The following is an 18,486-nucleotide window of genomic DNA, read 5'->3' as shown; positions in this document are numbered from 1 at the left end:
CGACAAATAGGAATTATTTCCCCTCTCACTCGCCGTGAGACCCCCCTCATAGCCTCCGACCGCGCCGGGATCTGCTATTCAATATGGCTGAGCCAGCTCATAGCCCACAACCAGGACCACCAAGGTCGAAGCCAACATATTGCCTCGGAAACAACGGTTGTTTGCAGGCTAGCACCGCGTCGTTGTGTTTGCCGCTTTCCGGTACCAATGACGGTGCAGATCGTTTTTTCTGGTTTCCCTTGGCGGGTTGGGTAGCTCCTCATTGGTGAGACACCTGAGTGCCATCCGTTCTCAGAGAAAATATATATACAGCCATCGTCGAAATGCAGTGATAAGTTGAGAAAATACAGAATCAGTTGCACAGGAAAGGATGCTGCGACAGGAGTTGGAAGCAAAAGAAAGACATAAAAGAGAAGGATGCTGGGGCCGTGAGATGATGTTTTTGCGTGTAGTCGTTTTGGTGCAAGTACTGTATACCCAGCAGTACACCTAGTCATTGTGAGTTATGAGGTATCTAATACTCACAACATTGGTTTCTTTGTTCTCAATAGTGCCACTTTTATCACCCCCCTCATCTCTTCTCTTGTTCTTCTCTTTCTCTTTCTCTTCATCATCCAAGTTTTCATTCCCTCTCCATTCAGACGCCAACTGGAACAAGTAAAAATGACGACAAGACGACCATGGCGGCGAACAGCCCTGTCGCCTAGTCCAGAGAGTCCCGCACTACCTCCCGTCCCTAACTCAGCGCCCGCGTACACCAGTATCACTTCATCGTCGACGCGCAAATCGACCCTAGCCTGCCCAGAAAGAAGCTATAGCTCACCGAGTATTGATATCGATGGTCTTGCCAGCCCTGCACAAGAGCCCGCGCTATCCTACCGTATGAATCTTCCTCTCATTATAGGTGAGACGGGAGAAATACACACCCTGAGGATATGCATCCATCCAGACTGGGCCATACAGGGCACGACATCAACAATACATCTCCATAATCCGAAAACGTCTTCGGACGGCAACACGCATGACGGGGTTGAGATACTCAATGTCAACTATGATATTGTAGATCTGTGGAGCGCGTCGTTGGCGCATCATGAGACACAACAGCCTCACTGTGAGATGGTACAACCTCGGCTTAGGACAAGGTGGTCCATTGTCCTGAAGACAATTGCCATTATCCTCTTGCCCCTCCTTTTTGGTTTCCTTTTGCGATATGTTGTGGACAACATCCCAAGCCATCCAGCTTGGGTTACGGAATCGTTAGAAATAACCCCCTTGTCTATACCGCTTGCAAAGCCTATCTCGTACATCTACCGCGAGTGGACAGACGCCTTTCTACCTCTCCTGATACAAATCCCGCTCCCGTTTGAACATAATGGTCAAGCTAGCGTTGCCTATCTCGATGGTATGCTTTATCTAGAGATAAACAGAGTATACATGGGCCTATATCTCTGGAAAACCAGCCAAGTGCCAGGTCCAGACCCCAGCGTACTTGAATTCTTCAAAGACGCCAAGAAAGCAGCCCCAGAGGACCTCGACGACCATCCTGAAAAGTTTGGATACAGGTTGCTGCAAGGCGAATGGGTGCTGTGGTTCGTGCACTTCTTCGAAACAAGCCCTACGATACAGCAAAAAATAAACCATTGTGCGTTGCTCTGGAAAAAGGTGAGGGACATGAACCTGGAGGCACTTGAAAATCTAAAGAAGCTTGATGAACGGTATTCCTGGTTGGATACTGCGGGGGCGGCGTTACTACAAGTAAGGCAGGAATGGGAGCTACCATCACCGCATCATGACCATTGGTGGTACCCCTTCCTAGCCAAAGATACCTCGATGCTCGACATGCTCGACTCGATAAATTTCACGGTGACACGACTCATCCCGTGGATACAACCGAATAGGCTTTTGGTAACTCAGGCCATTAAAAAGCTTGAACACCTCAATGATGTTATTGAAGCTGAGAAGAAGACATGGGACACTGTCGAGGCTGGAGGAGGTGTGGTGGTAGATGACGTTCTGTCACCTGGCTCGACGAGGTGGATTTGGAATACAAAGCGAGTGATTAAGTCTTGGGATCGACTTGCAGAGTGGGAGTTGACAGCTATGGTGGACGAATGGGAGGCTTCCTACAATAGAGTGGAGGCCGACGATCTTGAGCGACCTCGCTTTCCCAGACGGACCAGGCCAAGCAAACAGCCGAAGGAGAAGCCGAAGTGGTGGTGGTTTTACGATTGAACAGAGGATTGGGATCTGATTTAGTGTGGATCAAGTAGATAGTATTAGATTAATAAATGAGTCGTTGATGTTTTAATCCGTAGTAACGACGAGGTTCCAGTTCACTCGTCGTATCATTCCGTTTCAATCTGAGAAAATGCTTAGCGTCGGTCTTTAACGCACTCGGACTTGGACTTTGGCTTGTAGAATGGTCCTGAGGCAACTCTATGCCATACTTGCAGACCTTAACACGATCATAGATAAGTGTTGCCACATCTCTTGTATCCAGGCAAAGAATCTTAGGTATATTACTTCCACACTTTGTTAGTAACGATCCTTGATAATGCCTTCCATAGCTAGAAAACACTGCGATATATGGCCATTTGGAAAAACAGATCCAAGAAATGATAATATTTACTGGGTTTTATTATGCGTGACTGAGATTTTAATTATTTTATAAAGAAATAAGATACTTAAGAATAGTAAACTTTAATAATAAAATAATATTATAAGGCTATAAGGCTATACTTTTTAATAAAGTTTAATAAAATTAACTCTATATTAAAGAATAAAAGCTTTATTAAAATTATAATAATATTATATAACGTACATGATAAGCGGGTGCAACAGACAAGCGAGTGCAACACAACATCACAACATCTCAGATAGAAATAGCAATAAAAACACAACAGACTATTAATTAAGTAAAATTAATCGCTATATTCTTCCATAGACATAGCGACAAGTATCTGACAGGTCCTTGCATTATGTCCTGTCTTGCCGCACGCTCCACAGCGCCTTTCCTTCATTCGCGGAGGCCCTCCTTGACCACCACTTCTCGATGGTCCAGCCACCGCCTGCGCATCAACATCCGTTTGATCAATTACTTGCCTTCCTTCCTCTACTGTCATCACCCCTCCTTTCTGTAGCCGGGTTCTTTTTGCCCTCCGCCGCCGGCTTAGTATCTTATTTGCCTGTTCAAGATCTTGGACCCTGGCCTCTAATAAGGCAACCTTATGCATAACTATCTTTGTTCCCTTGGAAGAAGACCTCAATGCTTCTAGAATTGACTCTGGAGAGCTACTTTTATGCCTTTTGATTCTCTTTTCAAGATATTCAAGCTGAGAGTCGGCTTCAAGGATAGTCTTTGGGGTCTTTGAGACCCAAGGGGTCGAGGGGCTAACTACCTCCTCCACAGGCGTTGGAGTCCGCAGCTGCACATCGAGCTTCGAGATTACACTTTCTGGGTCGAGAGGAGCAAGTCCGGCTCCTCTAAAGGCTGCTTTAATATTTTTCTCTGTCATTGTGGCCTGGTAGGCGGTGTAAAAAGCCGGCAAGAACTCGGTTTTGGAAATGTGGGTTACGGAGCATCTGATCAAATGCTCGATTTCTCGCCCGTAAGCCTTCTTAAGCAGGCCAAAGCACCCGACATCAAGAGGCTGCAGCAGATGAGACGAATGAGGCGGTATACAAAGCGTGATGATTTTATTTGCCTTGCAATATCTCTCAAAGTCGACCGAGTGGTGACTTTGGTGTCCGTCGAGGATCAGGAGACGATAGCGATTCTTTGATTGCTTGGTAGTACACCGGTCGAAGTGCTTTAGCCACTCGAGGACTATCTCGTTATCTGTCCAGCCATTAGGACTCGTCGCAATAGCCCAATCGCCCGGGAGGTTGCTTTCTCGGTACCAGTGGGCGAGGTGATATTGGCCCGCACCTATGATGAACGGCGGGATCGCTTGGCCCTCGGCATTGATCGCCTGAATGACTGTAATCCATTCCCGGTTTCCAGGCTGCACTGATTTTGGTCTTCCACGCCTTTCAGCACCTGTGACGACCATTCCGCTCGCAATAACGCCCATCATAAAGCCAGTCTCGTCAAAGTTGTAGATTTCATCAGGTCGGATGCCATACTTCGCAATTACATTTGCTACGAGCCTAAACCAGTTGCGAATAATGGTCGGATCTTCACATTTGGCTCTCTGGTAGTCATATTTACGGGGGAAATGCGTCTTGAGGTCTTTGTGTCGCTTGACGAAGTTAGAGGCCCAGCGCTTGCCGACAGGCGGCGTCTCGCGGTCGGCGAGCAATCGGTTAGCCATCTCCTCAACACAACGCAGTCGCGGGGGAAACCCTCGCGAATCCAGATCGAGAATGAACTGAACTATGATCTGTTCTTCTAGATCAGATAGTTTGCGTGATTTTGGGATAGAATCACGCGTAGAAAGGATACCCTTCTGTCGGCGATATAAAGTCCAATAACGGACCTGGTAGATGCCTGCGGCGCGTCGGAGACTTAATTTTGGGTCATTTTGAAGGGCACGAAGTGCAAGAAGAATCCTAGCCTCAATATTTGGGTCTGGCATATTTGGTGGTTGAAAATTAATTGATTAAGTTGAGAAGATGTAAATTGCGGGATTTTTTGTTGCACTCGCTTGTCTGTTGCACCCGCTTATCATGTACGTTACTTTCTTTTTCTTTATTTAATAAGATTATTAAGAAAAAAGATATAAATTATCTTATTTTAATATATAATATATTAAGCTAATTTAAATTATAATTATAATATTAATTATATATTACTTTATAATCTAATTAAAAGATAATAGCTTAATAGCTAAGTAATATATATAGTATTTTTAATATATTTATAGCTAGATTATTAAAGCCTTATATATAATTTTAATTTAATTTTAAGGTCTATATACTTTTATAATAAAAAAGCTAAAATATATCTTTATAAAATAATTATTATTAATTAAAGATAATATAATATTAATTATATTTAATTATAAAATTTTATAATTCTTTAGCCTTTTTATTTTTTAAGAAAATCTATAGTAAATTTAATAAGAAATATAATAATTTAATATAATATATTATTATATTAAGAGTAAAATTAGCCTTATAAAAAAATAAATTATTTTTTAAAATATAATAAATTAATATATATTATAATTTATAAAATTAAAAATTCTTATTTAAATTATTAAAAATAAATATAAATATTCTAAATAATAGCTTTTTAATATATTCTAGCTATAATAGTTTAAATTATAAGAAACTCTATTTAAATTAAAGTCTATAGATAAAGAAATTTATATATATAGTTAAGAGTTTAATATAAAGTTAAAAAGCTAAAATAAAAGCTAATTTTATTAATATTATAGATAATTAAACTTAATTATATACCTAACCTTTTACTATATTATATAATCGCTGTAATCTCTTGTGATTGCAAGTATTAGTAGTTTCAACGAAGGTACTGGGTTTTATATCTAATTCCCTTCTACCTATCTCTCAACGTCTTTCCTCTCGCATGTTGACACCTATATCCCCTCTCCTGTGTCATGCGGATCACCATCTCATCGCCGCTTTCATTAGCTTCTTCATCCTGGCGTTCTTGCCGCGAATCTTGTGCCTTTTGCATACCTTTCTAATACCCTTGCGGATGAGGTTGACAATGCGTTGATCGGGCTGCCCCTGGTCTGCGGCCATGTCTCCGCAATAGTCGACCACGGCGTCTTTGAGTGGTAGTTGTGTCATTTTGACGGTAGATGTAGAAGTAACTCCTATCCTTCGTGTGTGTGGTGAGGATGTTTGATTGTGAGAGTGCAGCAGTGTCTTGGTTGATGACGGTTCTTGCAGTCGATGGAGTGTATATTGATAAGGAATAGAATAAGAATTGGCGGAATGAAGAGTCATCTTATACTTTTCAAGTACGATGGATGGATGGATGCCTTGCCATTGTCTTCTCATTTCTTGTCTGAAACAGCATATTACAAAGAAATGCTGCGATAGTTACTTTGAGGCTTAGACTATTACTTCTTTTCCTTTTTCATGGTACTATTTAATGCTTTGTTAGCTACTGACAATGATATCCAAGAGAACATAGAAGTGGTTGAATGTCTTATGCCCCTCAATGGGCTTTGTCGTAGTTAATTCTTTCGAAAAATGACATGTCATGATGGCCCTACAGACAAGGCCTCCAATGTTGAGTGTTCTTTGTAAGGACGCGGAGACGACTTCTAAAATTGGGAGTACCAAGGTTCGCACATGTTGACAATAAATTCCGTGGAATGTAGGAATATATCAAGTTTTCATCTCAGGACTTGAAACGCCGCGATACGCTCAAGAAGTGTGTTAAGCTGACTTGTTCAAAAGGTATTACACAATGGATCTCTTAGAAGGTCTAGGTTCCCGTATCACGAAGATCCGTCTTGCCAGTTTTGAGCCCTCTCTCAAGGTTGAAATACTTGGAACGAAAAGAGTTCGACAAGTCTTTGCTATTGTTAAGTCTCAGAGAGCCTAAGGACAAGGCAGGATCTTACAACAGAAACTTCTTCCTTTTGCAGCCTCGAACAAAGTCAGTTAACCCCGGTCTCTTGCTAGACATGGCTAACCACTTTCGCAGGTCTCGTACGACACAATGCCAGCTATCAAAAGAACATCTATCAGGAAAAACATATATCCTATAACCATTCGGTTTAAGTATATCAGGCTGGTAGATTGACACGGGTATTTTCTTGCTGGAACCAGCGAGCTCCTCTTAAATAACAAACATAAGAATTGCTGCAGTTGAGGAAACTAACTACTTGGACGGAGAGAGCCCAAGAGCAGCTAATAACAATAATCTTTAACTGTACCTCAGGCTAGCTGATTGGAAATCGAGTCAGTTGAGACATAGATAACTTAGCGCAAAGCATATTTTCATGGCGGGCATCTATCTCATCCAGTCATTTTTCGCGTGAAGTCTATTTCCTTGGGAGCAATCTCGGAGTTCTTGTCTACATTTCAGCATTCGTGTGATGCCCGTCACTCATTTCGATACTCACCTTCTGTATCATCTATGACTGAATACCAGGTATCGAGGTTGGCGACACTGTTTTGTTCAACCTTTTTGATCTGCTTTGCATCCTCTATCCTGAAAGTGAGAACTCAGCTCGAGAACTTATCTCGTGGTTCTAGCGTGTCAGTGCGTCCTTGTGATGCAATATCTGAGGTATTACTTACCGCTAAAATTGGAAGTAGAATAGTACCACGCCTCAAGACAATGTATTTCAGATCTAGTCCACCCTGGTGACGGGAAAATCGCTGTTGAAGGAATGGCGGCGTGATATTGATCACCTCACTGCCCTAGTCAACGTAGGTGCTACGGGGCGATAGTTAATCTTTTATGCCTATGAAATCTTTACCTCTAATTTGTTTTTACCCACACTGGTGCATCTACCACTTTTGCAACATCGTTTACTGTCTCACTCCATATCTTTTCCTCCAATGCGTGAATAACTTCAGAGTTGTAAAAGGAGTCGACGCTATCGATATATTAGTAGAGGACCGTGTGTGGATAGAAGTGGTGATCACACTTACTGTTCGAGTTGAGTGTCACTGATCAACTGACCATGAGACTCAGGGCCGGCCACTACAGCGGCGTTCAGACCAATCCACCCACCTTGCTCTACTTTCCTTACTCCTCTGAGGTTCCTCATTGTAGCTGCTGGGGCACGAATGTACCAAGGAAGACTCTTGGTCATGGATGTATTGACCATGCCGGGACAGAAGTTATTAATGATGACTGTATCTGAATCATAGAGCTTTCCTAGTCGGTGGATGAAAAGTAGAATTAACAGTTGCGAGTCCCCGTAGCGCGTGAGCCCTTGGAAATGTCTTCGATCGTCAAGGTACTGCAACACATTTTGTGCCGTTCCTTGTGCAGGATCTTTGCAAAGGGGGGTAGCAATGGACATGCGACTTCCTGTGACTGAGATCCGGGTCTGTTTCCCCGATTGCTTCGTTGTTTGTTCTAGCAGAGGAAGAAAGCCAAAGATTAATGCTGCGTTCGCGAGATGGTTAACTTGGATCGTGCGTTCATGACCATCGATGGTTTGCGCGTAATTGAAACCATTGTCACCCGCGTTGAGCATCAAGATATGGAGTTGTTTTAGTTCATGATTCGCCGTGTCCAAGAAGCTCTTGATGCTTCTATATGATGCTGCATCAAACAGCATCACCCGAATGTCGGCTTGTCTGTTTGAGTTGAGAACCTGCGGGTCGCTCTTTAGAAGCAATTTCGTCTGTTCGCCTTTGGCGATGTCTCTGACAGCAAGAATGAGTGTAGAGGCGCCTCTAATGAGGTATTGACGACTGAATTCAAGCCCCAAACCCGAGCTAGCTCCAGTGACGATGATTGACAAGCCCGAAACATCTAGGTCGGGCGGCAAGGGTTGGACAGGAGGTTGAATGAAGGGCATTCTTAAATGTTGAGCAGTTGTCCAGGGAATTTGAAATATTGCAGCTTCTGGAAGACGATAAAGGGACTTGATTGTTTGTGGGTGAGTAGAGAAAGAAACAGCATATTCATATAGTTTAATGCCTGGTTGAGAGTTAATATACTCACTCGACTGTCGGAGTTTTCTGACACATGCGGACTTTCGGAGACTAAAATGAAAGTCCGCCACCGGGGATGAATAAAACGGTAGAGGTAGCCTGGGGTTTTAATTCATATATATCAGTGTTGTTTTCGCAGTATATTTCGCCGCACTTGTTTCAGCTTGGCGATTTTACAACTTGTATCAATTAGAGATAAATTATTTTTCGCTGTACTATGATCGGATCTCATATGAGTGAAAATCAACTGCCGGATCTGAATGAGAATCACCTAAACCACTCCTGATTCTCAAAAGTACATGACGGCAGAGGCCGCAATGCGTAGGGATAACTCTGACTTGAGATACCAGAAGCTGAGATACGAAGCTCTATACAATTGGTATTGTGTTTGTGTTTTGCGAGAATGGGATACCCCGGGTGGCTGTCTCGACGAAGGCATTTAATTTTGGAAAGACAAATTTGACTTGGGGTGGAGGGAACATGAAGACGCTTTACATTATTGAGAGTGAAAATGGTTCAGTGCTAACGTCAGAAAGGAGTCTTAGACGTATCTTGTAACGGACTACAGATAACTCGATGGTAACATTCTTATATAATATACGCTGTTCTTTGATCGATTTTATCTACGAGTCAATTATTATCAGTGCTTGACCCCGGCCAATACTACTGTAGAGTGGGGTAAATGCTCACGTAAGCAGTATCGGAGTTGACAACATTCCTACCTTCATAGATTTTAACATGCGTCAACTATCTTTTAAGCGAGACCTCAGCCATGCGTCTGATCAACACGAAGAGCATTGAGCTCCAGTTTTTCACCGACGATGATGTACCAGACTACGCAATCCTTTCTCACACTTGGGACCAAGAAGAGGTTCTATTTCAGGATATCGGACTCGAAAGTGCGAAAGCGAAAAAAGGCTACAATAAACTGCGGAATTGCTGCCGTGTAGCTGAGCAAAATGGTTTCGATTACATATGGGATGACACCTGTTGTATCGATAAAGCAAGTAGCGCAGAGCTCTCGGAGGCCATCAATTCCATGTATCGATACTACCAGGAGGCCAACGTTTGTTACGTATATCTCGCAGATGTTTCGACCACTTCCCGAATACCTGACAGCAGGTGGTTTACCAGAGGATGGACCCTTCAAGAGCTTATTGCGCCTCACGAGATTATCTTCTTTGATCAGCACTGGCAGGAATTGGGTACAAAGACATCCCTCGTTCGCATCTTGTCAGAAAGAACGAGTATCCCACAATACATTCTTTCTGATAGCGACGATTTAGAGACCACAAGCATCGCACAAAGAATGTCCTGGGCAGCTGATAGGGTAACGACACGCAAAGAAGATGCCTCTTCTTTATGGTGAGGGCGACAAGGCGTTTTATAGACTCCAAGAAGAAATAATGCGAGTATCTGATGATCACAGTCTATTCGCTTGGAGGTTCCCTGGTGCTCGAGGTGGCTTACTTGCCCCGACGCCTGCTGCGTTCAAAAGCTCAGGCGACATCATACCATGGAACCCATTTGTACCCTATAACAGTCCTTTCACCATAACAAACAAAGGTGTCCAGACGGAGGCTCCGTTTATACCTCAGGATACATCGGGACGTGGTCTTTGTGTTCTCTGCTGTACAGCGATTGGAAAGAGGGACAAACTGATTGCAGTCCATTTGCGGGACACGTATCTGACAATGGAGCATTTTGATCGATGCATGAGCAGCGACTTTCAGTGGATCGATTTGAATACTTTCAGTCTTACACGATATCCTGCAAGGTCTTTGTACATCAGGCTACAGACACCAGCAACAGCCCGGAAATCCAAAAGATATCAAGAAAACGAAGGAAGATACGATACACCCGTAGACCATGATCTCAAACCACGTTATTCATTATCGGACGCGGCGTTGGGAGGATACACGGGAACGGTTTGGTTCATATTGGCCAATAACATCGGCGCGTTGTCGACAGTCACAAGTGATGAGATCAGTTCAGCTGTATGCATCGCTGCTCGAAGTGGGCATGAGGATCTGGTCAGCCAATTGATGAACAGAAGAGATATATCCAGCTTATTAGTCGACAAGGATGGTCGAACGGCGCTTTCACATGCAGCTGAGGCCGGTCAAGAACGTGTTGTCAGATCTATTCTGTCTAGCGCCCGAATTCACCCCGACACACGAGACTCTAACGGACTGACAGCCTTGTGGTATGCAGTACACCACGGACATCGAGCTTGTGCAAAACTACTTCTTGAAAAAGGTCGAGTCTCTGGTAATGTCGGAGGCAGCGACAACAGGCCTAGTGTTCTTTGGCACGCCATATCAGCTGGTGATATTGAATTAGTAGAGCTGCTCCTTCATCGGCAAGCTCTTGTTGGGGCCAAAAGTGAACCATTGCTATGCTTAGCCGTTGCAAACCAGAGTATTCCTAAAAATATCTCCATCGCAAAGATATTGCTCGAAAACGGCGCCGACCCGGACGAACGTGATGCTAAATGGAATACACCGCTACATCTGGCGTGCAGGAATGGTGATCATGATATGGTAGTTCTTTTGATGAGACATGGAGCGAATGCGGACAGATTGAACACTTCTGGTAAAACAGAAATGGCCTTTGCGGCGTTGAGTGGCAATGTTCAACTGGTGAAGCTTTTGCTAGAGAATGGGGCGAATCCAAAGGCAAAGTGTGCTAATGGGAAGACGGCTGCGGCATATGCGCAAGGGTCAGAGATGAAGAGTCTATTTGCAGATCATCGTTGGTATAAGACGATACTTGACAGAACTAGTACCAATCGTTCAGCAATGAGCGGTCGCTCGTGACGACTGTTTCTACATGACGTCAGAGCATCCTATGATCGTGAGGATGAGCGTCTAGGTAGGAATATACATGTAGAGATTTCGGGACATGTATTTGATGGCTGGTCCACAAGGCCTGTGTATAATTGAACATGCTATCTTACTACCAACATTCCGTTAAAAGTGTTATGAGATATCTTGATTGAAAGATCTTGTGATTGATTCTTGTCGATGTACACATTGCCCTCTCTGGCATTCCGTGTCAAGGTGTGATATACTTCTAGACGCTAGTCTAAGATCCACGCTTCTTTGCTTCTTTATGAAGTCTCACGAGCTGCTTTTTCCAACTGAAGCACTGATTACAGACTATTAATTAAAGTTTAGATGCTGTTTTATCATGATAGAATCTGTACAACTCACTGCTGTTCTTGTGTGTATCGCATAAATAGACGCCGTCATCATTCGCGGAAGCTGATGGAGATGGAAGGGCATCGCGATCTATCGGGTCAAACTGGGGAATTACTTTCATCAGTCGTGTTGCTCATTGAGTAATGAGTAATCATCGGACAAACCCCATAGAATGCATCATTTTCCTCGCGAAAGTCTGCGTCGCACTCTTCGCACTATTTGTCTATTCAGTAAAACGGTTTTGTTGAGGACAGAGAAAGTATACTGACAACTTCTGCAATGTGTTCTTGGCAGAACACTGCGTCGCTTATTTCGACAGAAACCGCCATGATTGTACTTTAAGCGTATATATAGAATGGAAAGATTGATGATGAGGAATGAAGTGAGGGGAAATGAACCGGAAGGATATCAAGTTTTATTCAGACGAAAGTGAGACATGCATAATCTCGGTTCTATATAAGTCCGTGAGATTTAAGCCTATGACGTCGAACAGAGATAGGTGAAGATCAATCTGGGCCAATGGATAATCAAGATGTATATCATTAGCGTGAACAGCACTTAGTGTTATCAGCCACAAGATAACTGCGTAACCTACGGGTACCAATGGTGGAAGCCTTTGACAGATATCATGATCATGCGATGCTATCGAGTGCGTTGTCACACAATAAGACAGATCCCGATCACTCCAGTACTCTTTAGTGGGATTGCAATTCTCACGATCCGTAGAACACTCGCAACTTCACCGGCTTGACAACATCCCCTCCGGCGTCTGCTTCCGTATAGGCATCTCTTCTGTTTTTATGAGATTTTGAATTTTTCTTGTTACATGGCCATGAAATGAATCGCATTACACAAATCTTCGTTCAACATATATGCAAGCACCAAAGGCTGGTTGCCATAACCTTTTGTATTCACACTGGACATTTTACCATGTCACCTGACAGGCTCTACGCTCAATACATTGATAGAGATACTTATTAGTATGATTCATGATGTTATGTCTTTCTTTGTTATACTGGCAAAGCTTTTATATCCTATCCACTCAGGCGTGCCAAGATAATATCCTGGCTAGCTTCAAGCAAATTTATGGGCTGCCGGGTTAGTAAGTAAAACTATGCTTTGCAAACTGAGCCGAGGTGGAGTCAGCCGAGACTGCGCACTTTTCCCACATACACAACCAACAAACCTTCACTTCTTGATTCCCGGGTTTACCGTAACTTCGCAAGAGACAAATAATGCTACGACGCAAGTCGATTGCTGGTCGCATCAAGGATACGTTCAGAAAGGCAGAATCTGACTACCCTCTGCACGCCTCAATCTGCAAAAATGACCTATCGACCTTGCAAGAAGTGCTTAGTTCCCCCGAGGTTTCGTATTTATTGTCCGCAGGTGATGGCTGTTGGGGGACTCCGCTGCATGTGGCGGTATATCTAGACAACATTGACTCTGTGAATCTGCTACTGCAAGCTGGTGTCGACGTCGCTGGTGATTCATCGGCACACGAGCATCGCTTATCACCACTAGCACTGGCTGCACGTGTGGGCAATCAACGTCTGCTTTGGCGATTATGGCAGCACCTCCATTCACGAACAGAAGCAAGAAATATAGTCGTTAACTCTTGCCTTTTTCAAGCCTCAATTACTGGTCAAGTCACTATCCTACGTGCTTTATTGGCATGGAAGGAATGGACAACAGAAGCCAAGAACGAAGCATTATTTTGGGCAGCACGGAGCTGGAAGGCATATTCTGCTGAAGTCCTTACTTCCGAACTGTCATTTTCCCAAGATGTTTTAGACAGGACGCTGCATTGTGCAGTGAACTTCAGGACTTTATTCGGAGACGACTTCAAACTCGAGTATAGTGGTGATGATTATGTACAGCAACAACTTTTGATAGCGCACTTGGTCGATGTTGGAGCTAACCCAAATGTCACTATTAATGTACAGCCGCCTATCATTACTGCCGCTCGACATATCAATCTGGTAGGAGCTTTGAAAGTGTTGCTCGACAAGGGAGCCAACCCAAACGGTACTGACCACAGAGGGAAGACGGCATTGCACTTCCTTGGTTCACCAGCCGCATTACACCAAAGCGGACCGGTGGTGCGTTTAAATGAGACAGCTATCCGTATACTCCTTGGTCAATATCCCTCCGTTTTGTGCAGGGACAATGAATCTGGAGCTAGTCCCCTTCATGCCGCCGCATTTGGCTCCAACCTCAACACGCTGCACTTATACTTATCCTCTCTTCCAACAGAGCAGAGAAGTGAAGCTTTGAGATCCAAAAATAACTATGACGAAACGTTACTGCATTATGCAGCTGCAGGGGCCAAGTGTGATATTGTGGAGTTTCTTCTCAGTCAAGGGCTTGATGTCAATTGCATCAACACAAATGGATGGACACCCCTGCATTGCGCCTTGACTCCAGCGAGTCGGGGCTCGCAGTTAAATGGATTCGCAAAGTCAATATCCGAAGCTTTGAAAATAGCAAAGATACTTCTCTTTCATGGCGCTGACCCTTGTGCTGTTACAGCTGAGGGATGGACGCCACTGCACTGCCTTTCCCTCTTTGCTGGCAGAAAGAAAGAAAATACCAAACTTGCCCAGTTCGTGGATGAAATGATCAATCGTGGTGTTGATATACACGCACGAGCAACATTTATCTTTTGGAATGAACTGGGTAATATAGAACCTAAGTATTATTACTGGGGTCACGATGTTCACGCCAGTATCCGGGACCCTGATATCTCCGGAGCGACAGTGCGGTTTGGTTACACTCCGCTACATTTCGCAGCTGCCCACGGTAGCATAAGTATGGCCAAGGCTATACTTGACCATGGTGCTGATCCACTTTCTAAAGATGTGAGAGGAAATACGGCTATCAAGATAGCAGTCAATTCATCATTGATCGACGACTTCCCGAGTACACGTCAAGCCATGGTAGAGCTTCTTACAGAGGCAGTATCCTAAGAGCACGTTAAAGACAGCCAAAAGTTGACAGGTTGGAATAGAAGGCAAGTGAGGGAAACGTCATCGCGGAAAAGATATTAAATTTGCAAAGGAAGCTGAGGCATGAGGCACATCATTTGTTATGTATGAGTCCGTAAGATTCAATCTTATAATGTCGAACAGAGCTGAGGGTTTGTTTACACCAATATCGGACTGATACGTACCGTATGGAGGTTAAGGTTCGTCGATATTCATCTGTTGACAACTACTTTCAGCTTTCTTAACCCTAACAACCGCCCCAACATGTGCATCTAGTCATCGCAGCATTCTCCCAATGCCTCAAGACATGACCACTAGTTCAACATAGTTCCCCAATAATAAGATCACAAGAGAAGCTCCCAAGCCGCCTTAGCTGTCAATCCCAAAAGGACAACTGAGCTGGCGGCAAAAGCTGGGAAGCGCAAGAGCACGTTGTTGGTAGTGACATGAATCATGCTGTGGATGAATCTCAGACCAACGTAACCCCATGCCATATGCACAGTGATCTTGTCCTTGACGCCCAAGAAAGTCAAGCCGAGTAACACTGCGTAAAACTGGGTAGGTTGCTCAAGCAAGTTGTTAAAGTTGTCGGCTGGCCACTGTACATAAGCAGGCAGCTTTTCGGCCTTTTCCTTTTTAACAATAGCTGGGTCGAAGCTGACGTTGTACTTGGAAAGTGCTGGGGTTCTGCGGATGTATAGTAGTGCTTCTATGGCAAAGGTCCAGGTGTTGAGGCCGAGGAGGGGGCCGAGAAGGGGCTTGTCTGCGATGAGGGGAGACATGTTGAGTATGGAGTGTCAGAGGACGATTGTGTGTAAGATAAATATTCAGGTATAACTCTGTTGAAACAGGTAAGAGATGGAGGTCTCAAGGTAGAGTGTCGATACTTTGATGACTGAAGGAATGAATAGAACTAATTCCTCTTAATACACTGAACTGGGTAGTCCATAAATACGAAAATGAATCCGAGACACCATCTACAATTTGTCAGCTCTGTAAATTAAACTTTACTCTCAAACAAGTTTAAACATCATGACATATAAGTTGATTGGTTATGTTGTTGATTCGAATAGGGCTTCTGTCGCTGCATCGTCTACCAGTCCTATCTCTAATGGGGCCTAAGGTAGGATTTAATAAGCTTAACACCTAACTCCGATAACTCCAGGCCTATAAATGAGTTACAAATACGAGGCTAGTAGAGAACTAGCTTGATATATGGCCGCTTGAATCCGCTCTACCACTACTGACTGACACTATATTTCTTCCCGCGGGTAGGCAGAATTAATTTTCAGATGCCTACTAAGATAGAAGCGGCCTGCAGGTTATCGATAATAACATTTGGGCCCAGGTTCCTACGAATGACCCTACTTAACTATATCCACCAGTGACGTCTAAAGACTGGGATGATAAGAGTTACAAGTGTTCTAATGCACCATAGACTATGGCGTGGCGTGATGCATATTTTGAAGACATGTTGACGAATTATACAATCGTGACCAATCTTGTTTTGTATCTGAAAATTGTGGTATCTATTACATGATGGTAATATTCACATTTCGAGGCCTTCAAATAACAACTAAGTAGTGCAGCACTCTCTGAAACTTACAGGACAAAGTGTGAGGATAGCACACAGTGTGTTAGCTGGAACAAGCTCTCTGTCATGGCAAGCAGTGGGATATCATGTCAAGAAATTGCGCATAGCCAAGAAGTAAGAGGATATACAATTGGGGGATCATAGATTTTTAACTCGAATCAATTTGTTATAATTCAGCTACATATAACCCGTTTTCTATACCTCGAGATATGCTTAAGTATTGACAACGATAGCTCCATGCCCTAGACATATTTTTCTTTGTAGCCGACCTCTCTGAACCTAAAAATGCGTAATATTCCTTGCCAAGTAGCCATTCTTTACCATGGGGACATCTCATGGCAATGCCTTTGGTTACATAGTCTAATCAAGCGAAACAAAAAAGACCGTGTTGACTCCTATAGCTCACTGCAGAAAGACAAGAGTTCTTCAAAGTCGTTCGACTTTAAGCGGTCACAAAGTCTGGATCTCCCCCCCACCCATTAGCCCCTGCAAAAAGAACAACTTTCATCTTCAAGCCTAGACATCATGTCTAAAAGATTGACATCGCAGAAAAGGAAGTCGATATCTCTCCCCACGTGTGACAGATGAATTGAATACACAGGTTCCATAGCAACTGTCGATGCTAGGAAATGACGTTTTTTCGTAAACATTTCCTTGTCCGCTTCATACTCTGTGATTACACGCGAAGGTTTGTTGATGTATTTCTCATATGCTTCGATGCAATCCTCACCTCGGAACATCTTGCAAAGTCTCCACTCCTCTAGGCCTTTACAGACCAAAGCAGGTTCCGTTTGGCCGCGATCCATTTGGATAGACTGGATCTCGACGGGGTAGACTGCTTTGTAAGCATGATCATGCCTCTCGGCTTTGGCATATGAAATGATCTCAAGCCAGATCTCGGTAGGAAAGGTCTTATTGCCTGTCTTGGAGGTGATATGGCTTGGATTGTGGCTGATCGTTTCGTAGATAAAGCTGAGACCCCATGAGGTTATGTCAAGGATGAGCATCGACCGTGCGTCAGCCAAGCCCTCCAAGTCGGATCGTTTGACAGGCTTCATTGCTCTGGGGATTATTTGTGAGGTAACCGTGGTGAAGTGTCTTGTGGTAGATGTATTGCTTGGAGGTTGATGGAATGATATGGAGGGATGCTAAGAATGTAGAGAAAGTGGAAATCCTAAAGATTTATATAGGTTATGGGAAACTCTAAAAAATAAGACATTTTACAAGTAAATTTACAAAGCAGTTTAAGATTCATTGTATAATAACCTGGCTAGGTGATTTATTCACGGGAATACAATAAAATGTTCTATTACAGTTTATCACAATAACCTTCGAGCTTATACTTTGAGTCAGAATTCTCTAGTTACCATGTCCTCATGTCAGAGTCGCACCCTAGGTTTTTAAAGATGTAAACAATTTGTAGTGTCCGAGAAGTATAATTGAATCACGCTTTCAAACTCTCATTATGGGACTTTGATCACTTATCGTTGCTGATATTTGCAACGTCTAACTATATAGTAATCTAAAGTCGTTAACTCATGAAAAGAGAAGTTGACTTATTTGTGATTTTATAGAGCCTACGATCTAATATTAAGGCACTCAAAGATGATGGTTTGCACATGTGGTGTCGATAATCCAAGCGGAAGGGTTCAGTTTATTCATCTTCTGGCTGGTTGTTGTCCAGGCAGTTGAAGGTTGTATTTTTACAAGAGTTAAGGTCAGTACTTGAACCTAACATTGTCTAGGTCTCTACCTTCTCAGTGGATCGTGACATGCTTCATCACATTATTCTTCCCTTCTCAAGTTGGCAATGCAGCGATTGTGAATGAGACTCTTCGAAGGCTTCATGGCTTATGTCACCCTGAGGTTGAAAGAGTAGTGCGATTAGTTCTGCCTATCTGGAGAGCTTCTAGTGTTCTTCTCTTCGAACACAGCCATTCAAGAACACGGGCTATTCTTTGGTCCCATAACAAGATACCCTATTAAACCGATTGGTGAAACTACTTCCCGCATTTTGTCTCATGGTATTTCGATAATTCCGCTTTACGGTCGATCTACAACACCGCATCACTCCATTGGGTAACCTTCAGACTCGGAAATTCCG

The 18,486-nt window shown here is 43.5% G+C and overlaps 8 protein-coding genes across 8 annotated transcripts; 3 read left to right on the top strand and 5 right to left on the bottom strand.

Annotated features, from left to right (window-relative positions):
* Nucleotides 1-1,116: 1,116 nt before the first annotated feature.
* On the top strand, nucleotides 1,117-2,232 carry FPOAC1_007562 (uncharacterized protein; the record flags this gene model as incomplete). Its single annotated transcript, XM_044852014.1, has 1 exon — nucleotides 1,117-2,232. One exon carries the CDS (start codon nucleotides 1,117-1,119, stop codon nucleotides 2,230-2,232), a length of 1,116 nt encoding a protein of 371 aa, XP_044704684.1.
* Nucleotides 2,233-5,568: 3,336 nt separating this feature from the next.
* On the bottom strand, nucleotides 5,569-5,916 carry FPOAC1_007561 (uncharacterized protein; the record flags this gene model as incomplete). Its single annotated transcript, XM_044852013.1, has 1 exon — nucleotides 5,569-5,916. One exon carries the CDS (start codon nucleotides 5,914-5,916, stop codon nucleotides 5,569-5,571), a length of 348 nt encoding a protein of 115 aa, XP_044704683.1.
* A 1,023-nt stretch (nucleotides 5,917-6,939) lies between these two features.
* FPOAC1_007560 (uncharacterized protein) lies at nucleotides 6,940-8,462 on the bottom strand (the record flags this gene model as incomplete). The annotated part of the gene is made up of 6 exons (XM_044852012.1): nucleotides 6,940-6,998; nucleotides 7,047-7,130; nucleotides 7,163-7,175; nucleotides 7,225-7,347; nucleotides 7,424-7,526; nucleotides 7,582-8,462. 6 exons carry the CDS (start codon nucleotides 8,460-8,462, stop codon nucleotides 6,940-6,942), a joined length of 1,263 nt encoding a protein of 420 aa, XP_044704682.1.
* An 818-nt stretch (nucleotides 8,463-9,280) lies between these two features.
* FPOAC1_007559 (uncharacterized protein) lies at nucleotides 9,281-9,967 on the top strand (the record flags this gene model as incomplete). Its single annotated transcript, XM_044852011.1, has 2 exons — nucleotides 9,281-9,288; nucleotides 9,358-9,967. The coding sequence occupies 2 exons, from the start codon at nucleotides 9,281-9,283 to the stop codon at nucleotides 9,965-9,967; spliced, it is 618 nt and encodes a 205-aa protein (XP_044704681.1).
* Nucleotides 9,968-11,685: 1,718 nt separating this feature from the next.
* Nucleotides 11,686-12,130, bottom strand: FPOAC1_007558 (uncharacterized protein; the record flags this gene model as incomplete). The annotated part of the gene is made up of 4 exons (XM_044852010.1): nucleotides 11,686-11,759; nucleotides 11,814-11,904; nucleotides 11,966-12,016; nucleotides 12,071-12,130. The coding sequence occupies 4 exons, from the start codon at nucleotides 12,128-12,130 to the stop codon at nucleotides 11,686-11,688; spliced, it is 276 nt and encodes a 91-aa protein (XP_044704680.1).
* Nucleotides 12,131-13,036: 906 nt separating this feature from the next.
* FPOAC1_007557 (uncharacterized protein) lies at nucleotides 13,037-14,770 on the top strand (the record flags this gene model as incomplete). The annotated part of the gene is made up of 1 exon (XM_044852009.1): nucleotides 13,037-14,770. The coding sequence occupies one exon, from the start codon at nucleotides 13,037-13,039 to the stop codon at nucleotides 14,768-14,770; it is 1,734 nt and encodes a 577-aa protein (XP_044704679.1).
* Nucleotides 14,771-15,132: 362 nt separating this feature from the next.
* Nucleotides 15,133-15,570, bottom strand: FPOAC1_007556 (uncharacterized protein; the record flags this gene model as incomplete). Its single annotated transcript, XM_044852008.1, has 1 exon — nucleotides 15,133-15,570. The coding sequence occupies one exon, from the start codon at nucleotides 15,568-15,570 to the stop codon at nucleotides 15,133-15,135; it is 438 nt and encodes a 145-aa protein (XP_044704678.1).
* A 1,054-nt stretch (nucleotides 15,571-16,624) lies between these two features.
* On the bottom strand, nucleotides 16,625-17,440 carry FPOAC1_007555 (uncharacterized protein; the record flags this gene model as incomplete). Its single annotated transcript, XM_044852007.1, has 2 exons — nucleotides 16,625-16,661; nucleotides 17,052-17,440. 2 exons carry the CDS (start codon nucleotides 17,438-17,440, stop codon nucleotides 16,625-16,627), a joined length of 426 nt encoding a protein of 141 aa, XP_044704677.1.
* Nucleotides 17,441-18,486: the final 1,046 nt, after the last annotated feature.

The sequence above is a fragment of the Fusarium poae genome, chromosome 3 (genome assembly GCF_019609905.1).
Source record: "Fusarium poae strain DAOMC 252244 chromosome 3, whole genome shotgun sequence".
NCBI classification, from domain to species: domain Eukaryota; kingdom Fungi; phylum Ascomycota; class Sordariomycetes; order Hypocreales; family Nectriaceae; genus Fusarium; species Fusarium poae.
This window is presented reverse-complemented; position numbering and strand designations above follow the sequence as displayed.